Here is a 20,517-nt window from a genome sequence, read left to right on the forward strand (position 1 = left end):
CAAGAGAGGTACCTATAGGAATAATTAAAACGATCGAAAATATCTACCAGAACAACACAATAAAAGTAAAAGTAGATGAAGAACTAACTGACCCAATTGAAGCTGGCAATGGGATAAGACAGGGAGATTCCCTGAGTCCTCTGTTGTTCAACCTGATCATGGACGAAATAATAAAAAAAGTAAGAACAAAAAAGACATTGCGAAAAATCGATGGTAAGACGATGTGGGATAGAGCTAGAAGTGTAGATATACGAAGGAGATGCAAGGTGGACAACATTAATAACTGGGTGAAAAGCAGAAGAGTAGAATGGAACGACCACATAAGCCGAATGACAACAAATAGAGTAGTAAGGACGGCGAGAGACGGTTCCCCAATAGGAAGACGATCAGTGGGAAGACCACGAAAAAGATGGAATGACAACTTACTGGAGGCACATTGAAAAACAGACAGAGTAATGTCTATATAAAAAGAAGAAGAAGAAGCACTGATGGCGTGGGCAACAGGTGGTACAACATTGCGACCAACATCAAGAATGTAGCCTTGTAAGTTCTAGGGAAAACAAAAAGAGTAAAGGACAAGCAATGGGTTGACGACGAATGTCGAGAGTAAATTAATAGACAAAGGATGTAAGAATAAAGTGGTTAGATAACTCCAATCAATATTAATATAGCTACCAAGAAGAAAAGCGAGCGGCCAGAAATATCATAAGATGAAAGAAAAGAGAGCAGTATTAAACAACTAGAAGAAAAGTACAGTTAAATAAAGACAACAGTTTCGTTCCAAGAAAAGCGGAACTTAAAATATGTAAAACAGAAAAGGAAGAGATAATAGAGCGATGGAAAAACATTTTGAGGAACTCTTTAATTTCCCAGACAGTCAAATAGAGAGCTAACAGAGTATGAAACAGTGGAAGAGGAGGTGACGTCGCCGAAACTAGACCAAGTTTGTAAAGGTATACAGAAGCTGAAAAACAATAAGGCTCCCATATGTCCTTAAACGTATTGCATGACTCTAAGGGTAAGAACAGAACAAGTGGGTCGAGGTGGAGGTGTAGGTCGCGGTGGATGCTACTAGTTAAGTCGCGGTCGATGTCGACTGCACATAGCAAGGAGGTCACTTGCGCTCAGTGGCGGTTTCTCCATAAGTGCACATGTGCACGTGAACCCCCAAAACTATTTTCACACCAACATACATATAATGTAAAATTTATCATTCTATAAATAACATTTTAATCTAACTACACAGTAATTGAAATTCGAAATAACAGATCCAAGGAGTTTATAAGAAGTATCTAATAGGTAACATTTAATTATTTTTATTCTATTTCAAAGGAGAAACTTCACACTTCACGGATGCGAGGCCTTAGACAGAACCCCTCGTTCACCGCTCTTACGGTGGTTCCTATCCCAATGACTTTTCATAGGGCAAAATACAACTCACCACCCGCCTCGCTACCCGCTATAACCCACAAGTTTTGATGGCCACAAGAGCACAAGTTGGATGTGATCTTATGGTGTTTTTAACGTGCACGGCACACGTACGTTTAAATTTTGCTTTCGTGAAGTTCGAATTTCGGAACAATATTAAGAATGGAAGGATTTATGGATGTGAATGTTAGCGTGGAATATTTAAAATCAATTAAATTTTCTTCATTATATTTAGAAGAAAAATTAAAAATGCCGAAACCAAATTTGTTAATTAAGAATGTACCAAAGTGCAAAGGTCGGGATTATAAATGATTATTTAAAATGGAGATTTGTGTAAAAAATTGTGTAGGTGTGAAGCACATATTTGGAGAAGAGGAAGCATAATGAATAAAATAGAAGATACGATTTTTAACTATCCGGCGCAGTCCACTTAACTAAATTTTTGATTAAAAATAATTTACAAGACGATTTTTCTGAAATAATTGAATTCTTCAATTACTCGTTACGATGCCAGTGACAACTGCAGAAACAGAACGATGTCTCTCTGCATTGAAACGTATCAAAACTTTCCTTAGAATAGCTATGGACCAAGATCGATTAACTGCATTCGCAATGTTTTCAATTAAAAAAAATGATTCAAGAAATTCCAAATTTTACTGAATTTGTTTGTGAATAATTTATCTAAAAAAAAAGGTGACTGACTTTCGTTACAAAACTTGCTTGTAATATTTAAACACTAAATTATAATTTTAAGTCAATAAAATACATTATTTACTGTAATTTTTAATAAGGTCTTTTTATATATTAATATTATGTGTGCACCCCTAATATTTTACAACAGGCGCCGCCACTGCCTGCGCTGTCAGTCGAGCTAGAACCACTATCAAGTGATGTAGTTTAATGAAATTTGAATGACAAAAAGACTGTGCTTTTGCGATGTTGTGTCAGTCAAGTGATGATAGTGATGAACTGTCAGCTGTAAATAATCAGATCCTCCTTCATATTTCAAAAATTTACTGTATTTAAGTGCTTCAGAAATTCAAAAATAAACTGAATACAAAAAAGGGATTATATAAAAAGTATCAACTCAGATAGCGCAGGTAATGACAACTTGTCTTCGAACGGACCAATCACAGGGAAGCATCCTTGTAGGCCGCGCAGTAGACATCCATGTAAAACAAACTCATTTTATTTTTAAAAGCATCGATGTAAACCTCCTGGATGGCATCGCGCTAAACCTCCACCGCGACTTACCTGCTCTGTTCTCTTCCATTCACTACAATGTGTTTGTTTTACATGGATATCGACATCGACCGCGACTTCCACCTCCACCGCGACCCACTTGTTCTGTTCTTAACCTGTAAGATCCCGTAGATTAGCCTGGATAGGTGATATACTAAGAGAAGCAATAACAGAGATACGAAAACCATCTTTTCGGCACAATCTATAGGAACGTTCCCCTTCTGAAATTGAGTGACAATGTGACGAGAGACTTGAAAGAGATAAATGTTAACATACCTATCGAAACAGCAACACAGAAGAGAAAAAATGGCGAGGCTTTGTAGAAGAGGTCAAAACCCTCAAAGGGTTATTCGGTCATCTAAAGTAAGTAGTAAGTAGAACTAAAATGTATACAGTGTATTCCAACGAAAATTTTACCCCCCCCCCCCCCAGAAACCAAGAGTTTCTTCACAATTAAAAAACACGTCAATTTGTATTGTATCGGAAGGGGGATGAATTTTCATGCAAAATTCATGCCCTCACATCTCACATGTAACCCCCTACTGCCCCTCATCAACCCCCAGTTTTTTTTAATAGCAAGTGTAGTCGAGTGGCACATCATTTGAAAGGTATTTTTTTTCTCTACACGACCCTCTATTTTTTTTTAATTTGCGGAATAACTTAAGAAAATTTTGGATTTAACTAATTTATAAAAAAAGTTATTTTCAGTAGTAATAACCCAAGGACATTGATAATTGTTCGAAAAAATTTTATAACAGATTTCGAAAGCTTGTTGCTTGGAAACAGACCGATGCCGTAGGCGGAGGTCTGTTGCCTGTAAGCAACAAGCTTGAGAAAGTTGTTAAAAAATTTTTGAGCATTTATCAATGTTCGAGGGTTATTCGGATAGAAAATTTTTTGCTGGTTATGAAAAAAAAAATACAGAGCAGAAACAATTTATTTAAATGCGCAATTAACAAAGGAACAATTAGAAAAATTTAATGAAGATCCAGACATGTTAGTTAAATTTAAATTACATTTAAACAGTATTCTTTGGTATATTTGATTCGATAATTTCATTAATATTCTCATCAGTATTACAACCAAATCGTGACATTTTGAAATATTGAATATTTGAAATGTCAAAATCGAAATGAAACGAAATGAAGGTATCCATAGCTACATGATTGAGTGAAAACAGCCCATGGGATCTGTTTTCAGTATAATGTTGGTTTTATTGGTTGTATTCAATCAGATGACCACAAATTAATTGATTTCATTGGATTACTAATTGAGCAAAAAATTTTATAACAGATTTCGAAAGCTTGTTGCTTGGAAACAGACCGACGTCGTAGGCGGAGGTCTGTTGCCTGTAAGCAACAAGCTTGAGAAAGTTGTTAAAAAATTTTTGAGCATTTATCAATGTTCGAGGGTTATTCGGATAGAAAATTTTTTGCTGGTTATGAAAAAAAAAATACAGAGCAGAAACAATTTATTTAAATGTGCAATTAACAAAGGAACAATTAGAAAAATTTAATGAAGATCCAGACATGTTAGTTTCTATAACTGATGAAGATATATTTCCACTACGCATGCTGTTAATAATTTTATTATGATGTTCTTCGTCAATGTTCAAGTACGGTTTTATTGAATTCTTCCACCGTCCGATTTCCATCTAATTCATATTTTCTATCATTGCAAAAGTCCATAAACGCTTTCCATACAAATTTTTTACTGTAAACAGTATTCTTTGGTATATTTGATTCGATAATTTCATTAATATTCTCATCAGTATTACAACCAAATCGTGACATTTTGAAATAATGAATATTTGAAATGTCAAAATCGAAATGAAACGAAATGTAGGTATCCATAGCTACATGATTGAGTGAAAACAGCCCATGGGATCTGTTTTCAGTATAATGTTGGTTTTATTGGTTGTATTCAATCAGATGACCACAAATTAATTGATTTCATTGGATTACTAATTGAGCAAAACATTTTATAACAGATTTCGAAAGCTTGTTGCTTGGAAACAGACCGACGTCGTAGGCGGAGGTCTGTTGCCTGTAAGCAACAAGCTTGAGAAATGCGGGAGTTAATGCGGGGCAGTAGGGGGTTACATTTGAGGGCATGAATTTTGCATGAAAATTCGTCCCCCTCACAATATAAATTGTCGTATTTTTTTTAATTTCGAAGAAGCTCTTGGTTTCTGTGTTTCTGAGGGGGTCAAATTTTCGTTGGAACAGACTGTATATTAATAATACACTCAATAAAAATTCAGTCACTCAACGACTCCACAAACAATTGCAAAAATTATAGACTGTGCTATATAATTAGATAATGATCAGTTGAATAGTTAATTTCTTAATCATGGTTCTCCTGCTGAGATTCATGTGAGCGTTAAAAATTATTATATTCGTGTTTTTTTATATGTCAGATACCTTTTGCCGTTATATTCGATTATTTGTGTAATTGTAGTGCGAGTTGAAGAACAGTTCACGGAAATGAATTAAAAATTGTCCAATCTGTTTAAATGCCACAACCAGTCTGATCGAATGGGTTGAAAAAGCAATTCAAATGTTCTTGATTCTTCCAAATAATAATTATCGATCCTCAGTTATATCATCGTTAGTTAAAACGGCACAATGTATTCTTTGGTACGCCTTAAGGTAAGAAGGCAAGTACATGGGATGGGAACGTGTAATTACATTGTCTGCCTTTAAAGGTGATCTATTGTGAATACAGTTTTTATTAAATTATTTCATATGACCGCACACGTTATGAGAACCAGGTAATTTTAATACCATTAACTCCTGTAATTTAAGCTAAACTTATAAGAAGATGATTTATGATGATTTCTTCGTAATATTTTCTATAAATAGTAATTTACTTTTAATACCTGCATAGTGTAGTAAAAATAACTCATGCGCGAAATACATAAATATATTCCATTACAAAATATATCCACGTAAGTTTTGGTAAGACAGATGTATCGTTTATGCTCCTTTTCATTTTTGATTGGGACTTTAAACAAGCTTTTGATAGTGTGAAAAGAGACAAAATGCTGGAAGACCTCCGTAATATAGGTACCTATACCAACAAATATATCAGCCTCATAAATATGACGTTGGAGGATTCAAAAGCCGCAGTTAGAGTAGATGGAGAACTGTCTCCCCTGTTTGACATCAACATGGGGTTAAGACAGAGAGACGCACTTTCAACCATGCTGTTCAACCTAGTTCTTGAAGCAGTCATCAGAAAAACCAATGTAACCGGCCATATAAATACCAAAAACAGTACAAATTACTGCATATGCAGATGATCTCGCCATTATTAGTAGAAGCAAGACACGACTAATGGAAACGTTCACGGAAATTGATCCTGAAGCACAAAAAAGAGGGCTTAAAATAAACGAAACAAAAACTAATTACATGACCATCAAGTCGTAGAGAAATAAATTAAAGATAATTGAACCACATTGGTGGCACTTAGAACCTTAGTAATTCGCTTAGGAAATTATTTGTAACATACGTAAACCGTGTACCAAATTTCATTAAAATCGACCTAATAGATTTTGCATAATAAATTTGCAATCTAAATGTTTTTAAAAAAGTTCAAATTTTTTAAAATCTTTCTGAACAAAAAGTAGACCATTTAGAAGTTGTCTAATTTTTTTACATATAAAGAGGTGTTCTACCTATCTAATACACTTTACAGAATTAAAATCGGATTATTTAAGGGGCATCAGCAATGTTTTAAACTTATAAACAATTTTTTGGCTTATAAACAAATAGCTTTGTTTAATAATAAAAAAAATTAATTTTTAGCAATGCAAATAATTAAAACCGGTATAATTTGACTTAAACTTTCAAATGCTGTCAGCAGAATTGCTATTTTATTTTTTAATCAAAAGTTATTCGCGTTCAAAAATTGCAATTTTTCGCATTTTTTGAAAGTTTCACTGCGTTTATCTCGAAAACTATGCATCCTACGAAAAAACTTGTAAGAACATTTTTTGCTTAGAATTACCCAAGAAATACAAAAAAAATGTTTTATTTTGCGAAAAATCGATGTTATGTAATTTCTCAAGTTCTTTGTTTATAACAATCTTATCGACATCCGGATCAACTGTTACCCAAAAAAATCATGTTCTACGGGTCAAAAATACATCAAAATTTTGGGTAAGTCCATCTAAATAAAGGAGACCGTAGCCCCCCTCCTGGCCACAGGACTAATTTGTTTATAAGGCAAAAATTGTTTATAAGTTGAAAACATTGCTGAGGCTGCTTAAACAATCCGATTTCAATTCTGTAAAGGCATTAGATAGGTGGAGTGCTTCTTTATATCTAAAAAAATTGACAAATCTTTGTATGTTCCAGTTTTTGTTGTGCAAGATTTTAAAGAATTTTAATTTTGTAAAAAAAGTTTAGATTGCAAAATTATTATTCAAAATCTAGTAAGTCAATTTTAATGAAATTTGGTGTACAGTTTTAGCACATTACAAAAATTTTCTAAGCGAATTAGGAAGGTTCCAAGTGTAACCTAAGTGATGGAAAATCATTGAATAAGGACAGGCTTGTTTTGCCCCCTTATTTTATATTTATTGCTATTTTACAGCAAGGGTGATAAATTAAGACATATTCAACCAATCGCATTTGATAGAAAATTTAATTATCTTTATTTTATTCCTATACGACTTTGTTCCAAAATGAATCGTTTTAAAGTTATAAGCAAAAAAAGTAGAAAAAAACGAAATTTTTAAATATTTTATTTTTTTTATTAATGTTCCGGGCATATTTGAGAAGGAGCATAAATCAATTATTATTAACGAAGTTATCACCTAACTTTATCCGCAAAAATCTGAATGCCACCTCTCACATCCACCTAAAAACAGATCCTTACTGGTCTAAACTCAGGAGATTCGAGAGAAATATACTGAGAAAAGTATATGGCCCGGTGCAAGAGGAAGACGGCACATGGAGAATCAGCAGAAACGACGAGGTTAATCAACTGAATGAAGGATATGATATTCTAAGATTTGTGAAAGTCAAAGACTGTCATGGCTGGTTGACATGTTCAGCGACAAGAAGATACTAAAACGACAAAAAGGATATTACAGTAGAAACCGGTAGAAAGGCGAAAAAAAGGAAGGCCCCGGACGAGATGGTTGGATGACGTGTAAGACGACCTGAAAACCGTGAATATAAGACAATGGAGTAGAAGAGCACAAGAGAGATCTGAATAGAAGGACATAGCCAGACAGGTAAAGACCCATCCAGGGTTATGATGCCAAAAGAAGAAGAATAATCTTTTTAGATAAAAATCAAAGTGGAGTGCCTCTTCACAGGTACTCCGATGAGGCTAAGCTAAAGCTGAAATACGTTCAAGCACATAGAAGAGGCCCTGTTCTAGAATCAAATCTGAATCATCTTTATTTTCATTTTATTTGTATTTACTTTTGTGAGTATAAAAGGAACTAGTTTGCTAAAGATTGATATCACGGTGAACGACAAGTCGTGGATGAAATTATACATCCCCTTGTCGACTAATTGACCACTCTGTTCTGCTTTGTAGTTTCCATCTTAAAAAGCGCAGAGGATAACAATTCGAATTTTAGTTCAAAACCAAACTGGAACAGTTTTTAGAACAAAATCTGACATGAAGAATTTACAAGACCCAACGGCGAAGGAAGTGATCTATTCGATATGTGTAGGGAAACTAAAAAGTTCTGTTACAAAGAGAACCAAATAGCGATTCCAGTTAAAAATAAATCAATAGAAAACAACATACTATTTTTACAAAAGCAGACAACATGCTATAATATGCAACAAAGTACCAAAAACAAATTCAAAATCAATGTAAAATTGAACAGATCAGAAAATACTTTATTATTATGAATCCACAGCCTCCTAAATTATACACCCCTGTTGAGATGCAACCCCCGGTGCAGAAATTAAAAAACAAATAGCGCTCAATTACGACCTATTTATGAGCTTTCATATCTCGCAGATTAAAAATTTTGAGCTTTACACACTGGGCAGGAATTTAATATTTTTTGCGGGGGGTTGAGTTTATTTAGACCAAATATAAACTAATATTCTATAAGTATAACTTATAATTTTTTCTTACATCAAGTATATAAAATATTCCTACAAAAAATTGCAATTCAGTAATCGAAATGCGCGTATTTTGCGAGCTCATAAATTGGTAAACTAGTCACAAAATAATTAATTTTATTCATTTTAAGTACAAATCTCTCTTAAACCGAGAAGATGGGGAGGTTTTCTTGTCAAGGGGTTGTAGCTCAATAATCTAAATGCCCGTATTTTAAGAGTTTATTCGTAGAATTTATACTCTATACGAATTATATCAGCGATAAAATATATTTTAATTTTTCTCAACATTTTTTTTTCTTGAGTTGAATTAATTAAAGGGTTGTTTAGGGGTTAAGGGGATGAGCTCAAAAATCCAAACTATATCGATTCAATATCTCTATTTTTAAGTTGCTGAGTCAGGCCCCACCCCCCACAAAAATTATTAAATTCCTGCCCAGTGTAAGGAGCTCAAATCTAGCGGGATAATGTGCGGGATTTGAAAGCTCATAAATAGCTCGTAGTTTAGCGCTATTTGCTTTTTAAATTTCTGCAAGGTAGGGGGACCAGGGGCCAGCACAACAGGGGTAAATTATACTCTTTTATTAAACTCCTTAAATATGACCACCCAATAAGACCTGTAGTTTCTTTTTATACAGCTCCATCATATAAATTAAAAAAACTGTTTTAGAATATACTTTTCACCTTAATTTATAGTAAAGAATACAATAGAAATAGTTAATAAAATACAATGTTTTTAACTACCCAAAAATTCCAGATTAATTTACTTTGACGTAAAATGGCAACCAGAAGGCACAAGAAAACAAGGTAGACCGAGAACAAGGTGGAGAGAAGGAATAGACAAAGAGGTGAGAGAAAGAAACCAGAAGAGGACCTATGGAACTACCAGAAGAAATTGCGATTGGAAGTAGGAAAACAGCGAAGAACGTTATAAACCGACATATAGTAGTAGTAGTAGTAGTAGTAGTAGTAGTAGTTGAAATGAGCAAATTCAAGGAATAGATATTATAGAAATATTTTCGCTAAAATCTTTCAATATAAGTAGATATTCATGAAGCAAAACCGTAAGATACCCAAGAAAGCAATACGTACCGTAAGAAGCGACAGTGCCTAATACATGAAGCAAAGAAGAAGAAAAAAGGAAAATTTTTGGGAAATAATATGAATATAAAAAATGAATAACCATTTTCAATTTCGTTGCAACACGAAACTACAGCCGCATCATATTCTAATTCAATCAGAGAGTGCTGCAAGCACCTCTACCGGTTTCGAAACTTATTAGTCTCTCATCAGGAGGCACATATGCTGCTCTCTCTGACTCAACCAGGACAAACCCCGGCGTGCAGTTACGAATTGCAACGAACGAAATGGCATGGATGCCCTAGCGGCAACTGCTAGCGAAAGACTAAGTTTTCAATCTAATAGCACATAAAACAACACCAAAAATGTTGCTCTACATTTACATCCTACCAGATTGAAAACAATGGGAACCTTCTCTGGTTACACCTCCGAGGTTTCTAAAATTTGCAAGCCATAACGGATGCTGAGACTAAGGAAGATGAGGGAATTTTACAATTTATTATTCACGACCTATCTGCTCCGCGCGGTAAAGTTCCAACGAGAATATGAATATACTTAAGAGCGTAGGCGCAAATTTTCACGCCAATGTGTTGTAAGTTGATTCATTTTTTTTTCGAATCCTGAGAAAATTAATAAGTATTTTTGAAAGATTTAAACGCAGAATGAATGATTACATGATTATCGAGGGCCGAAAGTTCCTTAGAATAATCAAAAAGTTTCTTTTGAATGAGATATTTGAAATTAAAAATCACACTAAATGTTCTTTTTTTTTACCCTTGTAACTTATTAAAATAAACATTAGAGAAGTTTTCAGGGACTTTCGGATCTCGGTAATAATGTAATCTTTCATTCTGCGTTTAATTTTTTTTAAAATACTATCAGTTTTCGTAAGGATTCGAAAAAAAACTCATCGGCGCGAAATTTTGCGCCGACGCCAAAAGAATCACCGCTAATATAAGGGTTTTAATATAACAACCTATGATAGCAGAACTTGTCAAGGTAGCATGATTATGATGACCAGAATATTTAGAATGGATGAATGAGGAGAAAGTAAAGAAATAAGAATGAAAACCTAAGGAACGCAAACAACAGAAAGCAACTGCCGATCTGCGCCTATAACGTATGCATCAGCAGTTATATAACTAGGGGAGTGCATATAGATTTTTACTTCGGAAAAAATCAAACAAGATAGAACTTTTTGTAATTTCATTAATGAATGTTTAATAAACAACATATCAAAAATTTCTACTCGAGAAGTGGGTGCTTCATTTTTTGTTAAATAAATGAACTGCGAAATTAGATGTTTTTTTAATAACTCCGAAAATATAAACTGACTTAAACATGGAAAAATTCAGAAAATTATACAAAAAAAACCTTATATAAAGATTTTTCTAAAATTAAATCTGTAGCTTCTATAATTTTTTATTTATAACGCTAAAGTCACCCTTCTCACAAACATTGGCGCACTGTAAACTAGCGTTCGGAGAAGTGCACAATTGAGTTATTTTAAAGTAATTCTTCAACTGATGGATCAAATGAAATTTTACAAATTGGACATGAAAGAATAATTAAGCTATCTTAACTAACACAATTTTTCTTATAAAACTCTCAATTTTGCACAACTTACATTTCAAACATCTTACTAAACGATGTTTCATCCAAAAAAAAATCTCAAAAATTTAATTCAAATGATACGACGCGACGTCTCAAAAAATGTAATTTTTGAAAATTTCGTAATTTTACAGAATTACCACCATTTTAAGACGGTATTACTCAAGTTTGAACAGATTTATTACAATTTTATAGATGCTTTTTTAAAGCTTAGTATGTAATCTTTAAAATGCACCAAATTATTTTACTTTAGAAATGAAATAAACTATTTCTTTTTGAGAAAATTAAGAAAGATAACAAAAATGTACCTAATACAAAAACCGAAAATTACCAGCTAAAAAAATGTTTATACAAAGTGATCACAACTTTTTTCTGCAAAACTTACCTAAAATACATTTAATAATAAATGTTCAGTAATAAATATTATTATAATTATTATTATTATAATAAATTTTCAACCCTTCAGCAATAATAAATGTTCAACAAAAAAATTGTTTTTAAGTTCTTATACAGTATGTCTTGAAACCTATTGATAACTCCATTGTATATGTATAATCTAAGATGCAACCATCAAATATCAAATTTTATTAATTTTATACGAGGTATGTCAAAAATATGAATTTCACTCAAGAGTAATGTACCTTTATATTTCACAATGTCGAAAATTGTTATTAAGAAAAGTTATTTCTAATTAAAAAATAAGTTTCAGTGTTCAATTACTTCCTTCTAATTAAAATGTTGTGAATAATAAAGGCACTTAACTCTTAAGAAAAATTCATATTTTTTACATACCTTACATACCAATAAAATTGATGAGTTTGATATCTGATGGTTGTATCTTAGATTTTAGACCAGGTAGAGCATTTTATGAAGAATAACTGTTTTTCGTAAAATTGATTATAAAATAGTTATCATACCTAATTGTAATAAAATGATGATGGATATCCGTAATTTGAGAAAAAATTGAAAATTGTTTTTTGATTAGAATAATGTAATTGTATATTAAAACATCGTTTTTAATTTCAAACAACTTTTCCTAATAGCACTTTTTGATATTCTGGAATTTTACTTTACTCTTTAATGGAATTCATATTTTTGATGACTCGTAACTCTTATAAAATTGATAAATTTTGATATCTGATGGTTGAGTTTTAGATTTTCGACTATCCAGAGCATTTTATGAAGAATAACTTTTTTTCGTAAAATTGATACTAAAAAAGTTTTTCATGTGATACCTAGCTACGCAGACGTACTGTATAAGAGCTTCTGTATAAGAATTTTCAAATTGCAATGCCATATTCGGATTCAGCATAATCAAAAACAAAATAGAAACATATTTGATCAAAGTAAAATAATGAATTTATCGATATTTTTAAAATTATTTATACAAAACAATTGTTATTGTTTAAACAATTAATAAACAATTAGCGGCCAAATCTGCGAGTAGAAATTTTTACTTTAACATGTAGTTATAAACTAACAAAAAGTTTTAGAAAAATATAAGCTTGTTTGAATTTTTCCGAAACAATGCATGTTTTCGTTCTAATTGCACTCCCCTAAACCAGCGCCGAACCTACCGTCTCGGCGCTATGATATAAGGTGCCTGCCTGCAAAACTAGCATAGGCGCCCTTCAGTTTTTTAAATTAGTATTTTGGATAACAACAGCAGAAAAAAGCTCATGCTCAAGCGCCTGCAGTGCATCCCTCGCAGGTCCGTTATCGCCGGCCCTGTATATAACTACAGGAGGCAAATATTTTTAACAAGAAAAAATAATTTTCTTACCTTCATCATTGCATATTTCTTTAAAAACTTTTCATCGTTGCCTCCAAATGAAGAAACACTGGCTACAAATACTGTAGCCAGGACGTAAATTAAAAATTTCATATTGAGGATACTGAAACAAAAAAATAACAATTAGATAAGGATGAACAATTAATTATTATGACTTTGTAAACACTAAATTATAATAGTAACTACTTAGTCATTAAATGAAGGTTTTTATTAGTTTAAAATTTTAGTTTATTAACGCATCATATAATTCTTCTATTACTAAAGTCTATTTCTATTCTTCTTCTTTTTCCTCAGCTTTTCCCTTATTTCTTCGCCACTCATTTTTGTCCATCGCGTCTTCTTCATTTAAGCCTTATTAAATTTGTATCCATATTTCCCATTTTAATAAGATTGAGAATGTTAATACCATAATATACGGTCTATACGTTCCTTAAGGAGTTTGATTATCTTCAAGTTGTATTAGAAGGTAAGGTCGCAGGAAAGAATAATATAGGAAGAAAGAAAAATTCATTAAATAAGAGATTAAGGCCTAGTTGCACCAACAAATCTTAAGCTCCAGATTAGCCCAGCTCAGCTTATAGATATGGCCGCCTTAAGTATCACTTACGTTGCACTATAATTTTCGATTCTTACCTTATCAATTATATTCTATTTATTATTACATTTTAATATTCTTATTATGTTATATTATATTTATATTATATTAATTATTATGTTATTGTCGTCTTAAGCTTAAGAACTGTTGGTGCAACCAGGCATAAATAACAGAGATTAAGAAAATAATCGGAATGAACTCAGATATACCTAATAAATTACATAGGACAGAAGAGATTAACCTGGTACGGACATGTCAGAAGAGCAGATCAAAAACGTTGGATAAACAGAATAACAGAGTGGAGCCCGATAGGAAGAATGAAGGGAGACAGACCCCGAAGATCTTTCAGAAATGAAGTAGGCGAAGCAATAGAAAAAAGAAGTCTGCAGGAAGGGGACTGGCAAAGCAGAAAGAACAAGAGAGAACGGTTCACGGAAGGAGTGGGTACAGTAAAACTGGAAAAAGTCATGATATCTCTAATAAAGGACTCACGCAACATGAAAGTCTTAATTCATCAAGCTTAAAATTGAGAAAAATTTATACCTCAATAAAAGAAGCACTTAATAAGAGCATGAAATAGGTAGCTCATAGTTTAAAATAAATATCACTTCTATGTGAGGCTTTATCGAACGGTTAGGATCAATTATTATCGTATTATTAATTAACGGAAGGTTTATTAACAACATAGATATGCACATATAGTCCAGAGAAATAAGATTTTTCTCGTGACACATCCCCCTCCAGGCCTAAACCAAAGTTTTTGAGTAGTATGGACATCTATGTTAATATCCTTTATGTTTCCTGCAGCCGATTTTGATGATATACATAGTTATAAACAAATGAAGATCAAACAACGGTAAATTTTCGCTTTTTTCGTCTATAACCAAAAAGTTAAGCATTTTAAACAAATTTGAGAGTAAGAAACTCATAAATCGTCTAAATAATTTCAATATGGCGTTCGCTGAATATGTCTATCCTTATTGGTTATAAAGGTCTATCCTGCAAAATAAATCATAAATCATAAAGTTTTTATAAATATTCATAACTTATGTAAAAATTAACTTAGAACCTTTTTATTACACGAATTGCTGAAACTTCTGGTGCTTAAATTATATTTTAAATTTAAAAGCAATTGGTCAAATAGTTTAAAAGTTATTTAATTTGTTTATCCCAAATTCATTTTTGTTGCAACACTATAAGTCAGAAAATTATGAGGTTACAGTAAGACTTCTGACAGTTTATGGAAGAAGAACATTTTTATACTATTGACTTAATAAAAAAAATGACAAAAAGTCATTTTAAACAGTGTAAGATTATTTTGCAAAAACACATTGATTTTTTGCTTACTTATAAACAATTAGAATAACTTTTTAACCGTTACCCGTAGAAAAATTATTTTTTCATATTTGGAAAGACTGAATTTTTATACACATTTAGAAAGAAAAACAATTGTCCTAGGACAATTAGGGACGAAGTTACCCCCCCCCTTTTTTAATTCACATGTTTTTCCAAATAAAATTTTGCAGTATTAAGAATTATTTATTTTTTGTCATTTTTTTAAATTAAATTAATAGTATAAATCTTCTTCTTTCATAAACTATCCAAAGTATTAGTGTAACTTCATCATTTTCTGACTTATAGCGTTGCAAAAAAAATTAATTTGGGATAAAAAAAATAAAATACCTTTTAAACAATTTGACCAATTGCTTTGAAATTTAGAGTATGATTTAAGCACCAGAAGTCTCAGCATTCCGTGTAATAAGAACGTTTTAAGTTAATTTTTACATAAATTATGAATATTTATCAAACTCAAAATTTATGACTTATTTTGCAACAACCAATAAGGAAAGACATATTCAGCGAACGCCATATTGATGTTTTTTATACGATATAAAATGAAAACAATTTTCTACCATAAAGACTTTCGATTAGAACTGAGAGTAAGAGCTATGAAATGCTATGTGTTTTCGATACTGCAATATGGACTTGACAGCTGGACATTGAAGCAATAACACATAAATAAGTTATAGTCATTTGAAATGTGTTACAAAAGGATGCTTAGAATAGCATGAACACAGAAGAAAACGAACACAGAAGTACAGTGGAACCTCGATAAGTCGGACTAATCGGGACTGCAGCCGATCCGGGTTATCGAAAATCCGGGTTAGCCGGAGAATATGGTAAAAAGTAATAAAATGTGGTATACATACTTACAGATAAACTACGTTATGTTTAGGTGAATACAAAAGATATTTTCAAAAAAGTATCCAAATCATATAATGGGATCATTGTTTAAATAATTAAAAAGGGGCCATTTTTGCACAATATTTACTTTTTTAACTGCTGAGGTAATTTACATTTCAATAAAGGCCTTTAGGATTTCTTTCTGCGAAGTAGAAGAATAAATCTTTCACCTGAAACTTACTAAATTTATTTTGACCCCCTATTTATTTAAATAATTATATATAAAATTTAAAAATCAAATTAGCAAAAAATTATTTTTTTGCGTTTTAAATATTTACTATAAATTATTTTATTTAATAGGGGAGGTTGCACTATGTTACCAGTATTAAGCAAAAAAAATTGGTTAAAAAATATTTAATAAGTTATGAGATATTTAATTTGCTTATTAAATGTTATATTTTCAATTGCAAAAACGCGGTTGTTGCCAAAAGAATATAAATCTGCTTGAGGTCTCATGACTTTTATTTTTATGTATGTTTTCAATAAATGTATTGATAAATTCATTTTTTAATTTAACTCCCCTCTAAAATGGCATTTGAAAAGTATTCTAATTTGTTTATAATTTGTTTTTTTAATAACGTCGCGGGGATTAAAAATTTTGAAATGCCGTTTCGATATTCGGGTTCTTGCGAATTTTCACCAATTATCCAATTTTTTTGTCGTTTTTTCATCTTCTTTTTTTTTCGTTATAGCAAAAGATATAGTTTTGCTTATACAGGTTGTTTCATTAAGAATGTCCAATCTCTGAGTTGTAGATTCTAGACCTCAAAATATTAGAATTTAACCAAAATTGCTTAAATAAAATATGGCTCCTTTTTGAGTTAAAGGGTGTTTTATTTAAAAATTTAAAAAATATGTTTGCTCAGTATTTTAAAACTATTCGACGTATCCTTTTCATACTTGGTAGAAAGTGTAAGTACTATAAACGCTATGAAATTATGTTAAATACACGTTTAAGGCAATTACCAGAGGCGTACGACAGGAAACAGTAAATGGTTGACCCTTCCCAAATTCTACGTCACTGGTGGAATTGCCATTTTAGTGCAATTTTTAGATTCTCCAATACTCTTTATGTAAATAACGTACATAACGTTTTCGAGATATTTGAAGTTAAACATGTAACGGCACAGTTATTTTAATTAATGTATTGTGCCGCTTAATTTTTAGCTTCAAATATTTCGAAAACTAATGATTTTATCGTTAAGGATGAATAATATACTCTTCAGTCTATATGATTAAATCATTATTTTTGAGATATTTGAAATTAAAAATTAAGCGGCACAAAACATTAATCAAAAGAACTGTGCCGTTACATGTTTAACTTCAAATATCTCGAAAACTAATGACTTTATCGTTACGAGTATGTAATTTACATAGAGAGTATTGAAGAATCTAAAAATTGTGCTAAAATGACAATTTCGCCAGTGACGTAGAATTTGGGAACAGTCAACCCTTTGCTGTCCCCCTTCGTTCGCCTCTGGTAATAGCTGGAAACGTGTAGTTAACATATTTATATAGGGTCTATAGTGCTTACACTTTCTACCAAGTATGAAAAATAAACGTCGAATAGTATTAAAATACTGAGCAAAAATATTCTTTAAATTTTTAAATAAAACACCCTGTAACTCAATAAGGAGCCATATTTTATTTAAGTGATTTTGGTTAAATCTAAATATTTTGAGGTCTAAAATCTTCAACTCAGAGATTGGACATTCTTAATGAAATAACCTGTATAAGCAAAACTATGTTTTTTACTACAAGGACAAAAAAAAGAAGAAAAACGACAAAAAAATTTGTTAATTAGTGAAAAATTCCCAGGAACCTGATTATCGAAACGGCATTTCAAAATGTTTAATCCCCGCGACGTTATTAAAAAAATAAATTATAAACAAATTAGAGCAATTTTCAAATGCCATTTTAGAGGGGAGTTAAATTGAAAATTGAATTTATCAATACACTTATCGAAAATATACAAAAAAGTAAAAGTAATGAGACCTTACATAAAACATTTTCTTTTGGCAACAACCGCGTTTTTGTACTTGAAAATAAAGTAATATTTGGTAATATTTGATAATTTTAACATAAATTATTAAATATTTTTTAACCAATTTTTTTTTCGCTTAATACAGACATCATAGCCCAACTTCTATAAAATAGAATAATATATAGAACTTATTTAAAACGCAAATAATCATTTTTGCAAATTTGATTTTTAATTTTTATATATAATTATTTTATTAAATAGGGGGTCAAATTGAATTTAGTAAGTCTTAGGTGAAAAACTTTTCCTTCAACTTTGCAAAAAAAGTTCTAAAGACCTCCATTAAAATATAAATTACCTCAGCAGTTAAAAAAGTGAATATTGTGCAAAAATTACCCCTTTTTAATTATTTAAGTAATGATCCCCTTATATGATTTGGATACTTTCTTGAAAACATCTCTTGTACCCACCTTTAAACGTTGATATAAAATTTGTTTTCAACAACCCCAACCTGTACGAATTTACATTTGGATTTACATGTAGTGTAATCTTATTTTACTAGACTATATTATAGTACCTATTGTTTATTTCTTGTTAAAAAACTCAGCCAAAGTGAAAAAATGTTTGTTTTGTCTGATGAAAATCGGTCCGGGTTATCGGAGGCCCACTTATCGGGGTTCCACTGTATTGCGAAAAATGGGCAAAGCATACGAAATAATCAACACAATAAAAATAAGAAAGTTACAATAGCTGGAACATGTAATGAGCATAAATATGAGAGTGACAGCGATATGAAATGCTAAGACTGATACTACAGGGGAAAATAAGAGGAGGAGGAGTATAAGACGAAGAAGAGTCTCATCTCTTCAAGAGAGAAAATTTTAAGGGACTGGTTTAAATGCTGTTCCTAACCTACGATTGCGGGACGGCACTTGAAGAAGGAGAAGGATCAATTATATTAGCTCAATTAGTAGGAAATAACGAGAGACTTGTAAGACTGGTATGGGAGGAGATTCCTACAGGCAACAGACCACTCGGACGTCCCAGAATGCGATGGAGAGATAACATCCAAGCAGATCTCCGGAAAATGAACATGCATTTGACCCTATAGGTTGATGGAAGACAGAACAAATTGGAAAAAAGTTGTACAGTTCGCCAAGACCCACCCAGGGTTGTAGCGCTACGTGATGATGAATTAGTAGGAAATGAAGAAACAATGAATGAATCAAAAGATTATGAGAAGAAGTTCGGTGCTAAGCAGAATAATAAATATTAATAAACAAGAAAATTAATAAACAAGAAAAACTTACTAAAATAAAGGACTGCAGATTGATAGTACCTACACTATAACTTTTTATTTTTATTGTTGTATAAAGTACGGGGCCGAAACAAATGTATGTAAACTCTCAAAAATAAGATCCGGAACAATATTTATAACAAAATCTAACCTTGAAGTATACTGTATACTAACAGAAGTTCATTGAGAAAATAATTAATGAATGGATTTGTTTTATTTTCATTACCTAATAATATTTAATGTTATTAATGAAAGGTGTATACGCACGTGATTTTTCATTGATCATTAGATGTTTAGATAAGGGAACATGAATTAAAAGACTTGCTAAATAGTTTTTTGAATGAACTTAGAGGTTTTATGTATTTTATTAAATTTTGAATGATTCTGTACCTATAATGTGATGGTTTTATATTGCGATGATTAAGTTTTGTAAATAATTCTTTTTCTTGTAGTGCCTATCCGTTTCGGATGTTGGCGATCATCATGGCAATATATACTTTGCACACTGTTGCTCTGAAAAGGTTTGTGGTTGTTGTGTTGAACCACGTACATATATGTAGATTTTCCAGCCAGGAAATCCTTCGCCTTTCTGGTCCGCGTTTTCCTTCTAGTTTTCCCTGTCAGATTAGTGCAGCAACCCATATATCTCTCGCTGTTACTCATGATGAGGTATTGGATTTTGGCTATTTTTATTGTGGTTAACACCTCTTTTTCTTTTTGTATTCTTAATAAAACACCCTGATTAGTAAAATGGTCGATATAAGATATCTTCAGGATTCGAAGATAAAGCCACATTTCGAAAGCCTTTTTGCAGGTGGCGTCTCTAAGAGTCCACGACTTAAGAGGAAACAGTAGCGATCAACAGGTAGCAAAAACGCGTTCCAAGATTGCGGCTGTAATTTTGAATATTTTTTCGAAATATTTGGCACACGTATTCGTAATATAATAAAGAATGGCGGTACAGAGCCCAATTTAAAAAATATATTAATATGTGGAAATTACTCTGTAATTAAATACAATATTAAAAAAAACGAGCCTGTACCGCCATTAAGAAGAACAAAAAAATACACTTTCTTCAAATAAACTTTTTTATCCGATGCCTAGATTTTGTGTCATTTTGGAACTACTAATGAAATAAAAAAATTTAGTAGT

The 20,517-nt window shown here is 31.7% G+C and overlaps 1 protein-coding gene across 1 annotated transcript in view; it reads right to left on the reverse strand.

Moving 5' to 3' along the window:
• Window positions 1-20,517, reverse strand: part of LOC126883004 (uncharacterized) — a 73,186-nt gene that overhangs the window by 13,415 nt on the left and 39,254 nt on the right. The window contains exon 2 of the mRNA XM_050648159.1: window positions 13,240-13,351. Coding sequence (XP_050504116.1) covers window positions 13,240-13,341 — 102 coding nt within the window. The 5' untranslated portion in view covers window positions 13,342-13,351. The remainder of the gene's footprint in view (window positions 1-13,239; window positions 13,352-20,517) is intronic.

Source organism: Diabrotica virgifera, chromosome 4, assembly GCF_917563875.1.
Source record: "Diabrotica virgifera virgifera chromosome 4, PGI_DIABVI_V3a".
NCBI lineage: Eukaryota > Metazoa > Arthropoda > Insecta > Coleoptera > Chrysomelidae > Diabrotica > Diabrotica virgifera.